Genomic DNA, 4730 nt, shown 5'->3' on the forward strand with positions numbered 1-4730 from the left:
CATATAATGAGGCAATGAAACACATTTATAAATAACTTCAGTGCAGGACAGATAAATGCAATGACTGTTTTCACCATGCACTTGCCATGTGTTTATACACCTGTCATGGTACAATGGGCCACACTCAGAAGTGGAGGGCCAGAAAGGGTGTCTGTGGGACGGTCGCAATTGTAAAATCACTCAGTGCTCACGTAGCCTGTGGAACTCTCAGCAACCATATATCAAAGGGGCCAAGAGCTTAGCAGGATTCAAAGAGGGCCGGGATGTTTATGCGGGTAACCAGAAGATCCAATTACAGAAATGAGGATTTTTAAAAAAAGAGTCTTGGAAGGGCTCTACACTTTCTTGATTCACACCACAAAATATGTCTAACTAGTGGGTGTCAAGGGGAAACTTTCCTTAGGAGCAGGTTATTCATAGCTGCCTATTGCAGGGCTTCTTCCACCTTCCGCTGCAACATCTGGAACTGGCCACTGGATAGTGGGCTAGATGGACTACAGGTCTGATCCAGTCTGGCAGTACCTTGGATCCTATCCTTGGATCCAAGGATATGTTTTTGCTGATCTTCATTGAGCTCCTGGGAGTCCCTAGATTTGCACTGAGAGCAGAAATATGTCTCATTAAATATCATCTAGTCTCCTGTTCTTTTTTCTTTCAGGAAGGAAAGTTCAAAAGTCCCCGGATCTGTCCAGTACATTATGTCAGCTGTCAATGACACCAACTTCACCTCTGCGGTGTTCTTTCTCACCGGGATACCTGGGCAGGAAGACGTGTACCTGTGGATCTCTATCCCCATCTGCTTAATGTATGTTATTTCGATAGTAGGAAATTCAGTCATTCTGTTCATTATAAAAACAGATCCAAGCCTCCATGAGCCTATGTACATTTTCCTTTCCATGTTGGCCGTCACAGACCTTGGCTTATCGATAACCACCATACCGACAATACTGGGCATATTCTTGTTCAACTCTAGGGAGATCAGCCTAAATGCCTGTTTTGCCCAGCTGTTCTTCATCCACTCGCTTGCAAAATTTGAATCCTCCGTGCTGTTGTTGATGGCCTTTGACCGCTTCATCGCAATCTGTAACCCATTGAGATATGCTGCCATCTTAACCCCACCGAGAATAGCCAAGATGGGACTGGTGTTTGTGCTCAGAGGGGCGGCCACATCATTCCCATTCCCCTTTCTCCTGAAACGGTTCCGATACTGTCGAGACAATGTCCTCTCCCATTCCTACTGCGTGCACCAGGAGGTGATGAAGATGGCTTGTTCGGATATCACAGTCAACAGCATCTATGGCTTGTCTACTTCACTCTTAACCATGGGGTTGGACTCGCTGCTCATCTTCCTCTCTTATGTGATGATCTTCAAAACAGTGCTGAGCATCGCATCCCACGAGGAGTGCCTGAGGGCCCTGAACACCTGCGTCTCCCACCTCTGCGCCGTCCTTCTCTTCTACACACCAGACATCGGCCTGGTTGTGATACACAGATTCGGGAATAGCTCTTCTCACTTGCTTCAAAAGCTTCTGGGCTATTTCTACCTGCTAGTCCCACCCCTGATCAATCCAATCGTGTACAGCGTGAAAAGCAAACATCTTCGTCAGAGGATAATCAGGGCATTTGTCAAGTGAAGGGTCAGTTCATCACCCATCTCCAGGGCTGGAGACACAGGAGAGAAAAAACACAGCCATCTATTCCATCCTGGATCCTCTTCCCCTGAGGCCCCTCCCTCTGCCCTATCTCCAGGCTGGAAGCCAGAGCCAGGCTGTGGTACGAGCTGCCCAGAGAGCCAGAGCCACTGTGAGGAGCCCCAGACCCTCCACATTTTACGCCCCCCTCCCCCCGCCGAGAATGTACAACCCAGGGAAAGTGGAGAGTCCTGGGTTCCCCACAGCAACCTGTGCTCCTGGGGCAGCTCTTACCATGGCCCGACTCTGGCCTGGCTGGAAGGTGGAGCATCGGGGGAAGTGAAGGAGCAGGGGGCAGAGCTTACTGGGAAGAGATGGGGTAGGGGGTGGGGCTTCAGGGGAAAAAGAGGAATAGGCATGTGGGAAGCTTGAACCAACGCTTGCCCCAGCCAGCAGGGTGGTGGGGGGCTCCTGAGTTAAGGATGAGGATGCGGCTGTAGGGTAGAAGAGATTGTGTTTTGGAGAAGACTGAATTAATGCGACCCCACTGAGGGGGCTCCTTTTTTTAGGTATCCCAGACTGAGAGTTAGTCATTGCAAGAATCTTAGCGGTCAGGGCAGGGCACCTGCAGGGCTACCTCAGGCCCCAAGGGGGCACTCTGGGGTGGCCTCCATCCGCAGGGACTTCGCCAGAGTGGGCTGTGCTCTTGGAAGCTGTTACCAATGGGCGGAGGTCAGCCCAGCCCCCAGGCTGCTCTCAACTCTTATCTGGCAGGGGGAGAACAGGCCAGCAAATCAAACCCCTGTAACTGGTTCCTTGCCATCCCCTCTCTCCGCAGCAGACGGGGGAGCTCTGCTGGTGCGGCAGAGAATCCAGCCAGGCCTGTCACCACTCAGATGGCTGGAAGGCTGGTCCTGTGGTCTGGGCACTGCTCTGAGACTCAAGACAGCTGGGTTTGATTCCCTGACATGTGTGACCATGGGTAAGCCATTTGCTATTTCTGAGTCTCTGCACAGGTGGATAATAGCCCTGCCCTGCCTCACAGAGGTGGCGGGAGGATACATACATGCAAGGTGCTCAGATACTCTGAGACTCTAATATCAGCGCTATGTCAGGGTTCCACAGAGCAACACCTCTGACATTGGTCTATAAAAGGCTTCTTATCACAGCCTCCTTTGACAGCTGGCTTCTGGGAAGTCCTGTGACTCCAGCACCATGGTGTCTGTGGCAGCAATCTGAGGGCAAAGGTGAGTTTCACACTTAGGCCCTGTAAGAGGGACATGGCGAAGCACTATGGTGACTGGGCCAAGGCTCACACAGGTTTCAGCAAAGGCTGCTTCCACAAGAAAGGGGCAAACAGATAGGAAGATGCTCTCAGGGACACAGGGAAACTAGGCTGGGTCCCAAGAGCTTCTTGGCTTCCAAAAGGAATGTAAATTGGGTCAGCCTGTCTAACTTAGCTTGTAGTGATACTTGATATAGATGAGTGTAGACGTGTGACGGCTGTTTGTTATTTTAAAACCATTTTCTCCAATACTTTGTGAGATTTGCTAATAAAACTAATACTTTTAAGGAGGCTGAGGGTGACTGTATTGCTCTGGTCACAAACATCTGAAGGGAATGGACTGAGGTGTCCAGTTGGACCTGCTTGGTGATAAGCATTTTATATAGATGGGCTGTTGTTCCAAGCTCGAAGAGTGGGAGAATTGTGAGATTCCCCCCAAGACAGGAAAGGACTTGGTTAAATGGGTAAAGATACCTTATATCCTGGTTTTACTGTGACAATCCAAATTCTTCTTGGCCAGCGTCTGTCCTTGTTGAGTGACTATCAGCATTCAGAGGAGCAACTTGTTCAAGTTGGATCCAACATAACGATCCACTCAAGACAATGATTTATAGGGAGGCTGCAACTAAACTAGAGCTGGCCAGACTAGAAGTAGAAGAAAATGAAAAGAAACATCAGAGACTGCTCGAATTAAAAAAACAGCAGATAATCCTACTCAAGAGGCTCAGCCAGACCCTGAAATACCACATAGTGCACCGGCGGAGAGTGGTTCACAGTCAACGGAAACAACCCCAGCACCAGAGGGACGAAGCCCAAGTCCACAATCCAAGGAGGAACTGATGTCTCCAGCATCAAGGGAACAGTTCCAGGCCGAGCAGGAAGCAGATGACAGCCTTCAGAAAGCTTGGGCGGCGCCACGGAGCACCCCACCGCCTCTCAGCTCTTCTAACCGATCCCAGTTTGTTGTAGAACAAGGACTTTTATACAAGCAGACTCTTTCTGGTGGGCACCAGGAAGACTGGCATCCTCCAAGACAGTTGGTAGTTCCAACTAAGTACCGGGTAAAGCTCTTGAGCTTAGCCCATGATCATCCCAGTGGCCATTCCGGGGTGAACAGAACCAAAGACCGGTTGGGGAAGTCCTTCCACTGGGAGGGAATGGGCAAGGACGTTGCTAATTATGTCCGGTCTTGTGAGGTGTGCCAACGAGTGGGAAAGCCCCAAGACCAGGTCAAAGCCCCTTTCCAGCTACTCCCCATAATTGAGGTCCCATTTCAGCGAGTAGCTGTGGATATTCTGGGTCCTTTCCCAAAGAAGACACCCAGAGGAAAGCAGTACATACTGACTTTCATGGATTTTGCTACCCGATGGCCGGAAGCAGTAGCTCTAAGCAACACCAGGGCTAAAAGTGTGTGCCAGGCATTAGCAGACATTTTTGCCAGGGTAGGTTGGCCCTCCAACATCCTTACAGATTCGGGAACTAATTTCCTGGCAGGGACCATGAAAAACCTGTGGGAAGCTCATGGGGTGAATCACTTGGTTGCCACCCCTTACCACCATCAAACCAATGGCCTGGTGGAGAGGTTTAATGGAACTTTGGGGGCCATGATACGTAAATTTGTAAATGAACACTCCAATGATTGGGACCTAGTGTTGCAGCAGTTGCTTTTTGCCTACAGGGCTGTACCACATCCCAGTTTAGGGTTTTCACCATTTGAATTTGTGTATGGCCGCGAGGTTAAGGGGCCATTACATTTGGTGAAGCATCAATGGGATAAACATTCCAGAGAACGGTCCTTCAAAGTAGGAGACCAA

General features: G+C 49.9%; 1 protein-coding gene across 1 annotated transcript; it reads left to right on the plus strand.

Annotated features, from left to right (window-relative positions):
• The first annotated feature begins 698 nt into the window (after positions 1-698).
• On the plus strand, positions 699-1634 carry LOC135882116 (olfactory receptor 51G2-like). The gene has a single exon (XM_065408907.1). The coding sequence runs from the start codon at positions 699-701 to the stop codon at positions 1632-1634; it is 936 nt and encodes a 311-aa protein (XP_065264979.1).
• Positions 1635-4730: the final 3096 nt, after the last annotated feature.

The sequence above is a fragment of the Emys orbicularis genome, chromosome 1, assembly GCF_028017835.1.
Source record: "Emys orbicularis isolate rEmyOrb1 chromosome 1, rEmyOrb1.hap1, whole genome shotgun sequence".
NCBI classification, from domain to species: Eukaryota; Metazoa; Chordata; order Testudines; family Emydidae; genus Emys; species Emys orbicularis.

Excerpts from the sequence above, each read along its gene's own strand:
- LOC135882116 (XM_065408907.1), top strand. The coding sequence starts at position 699 with ATGTCAGCTGTCAATGACACCAACTTCACCTCTGCGGTGTTCTTTCTC.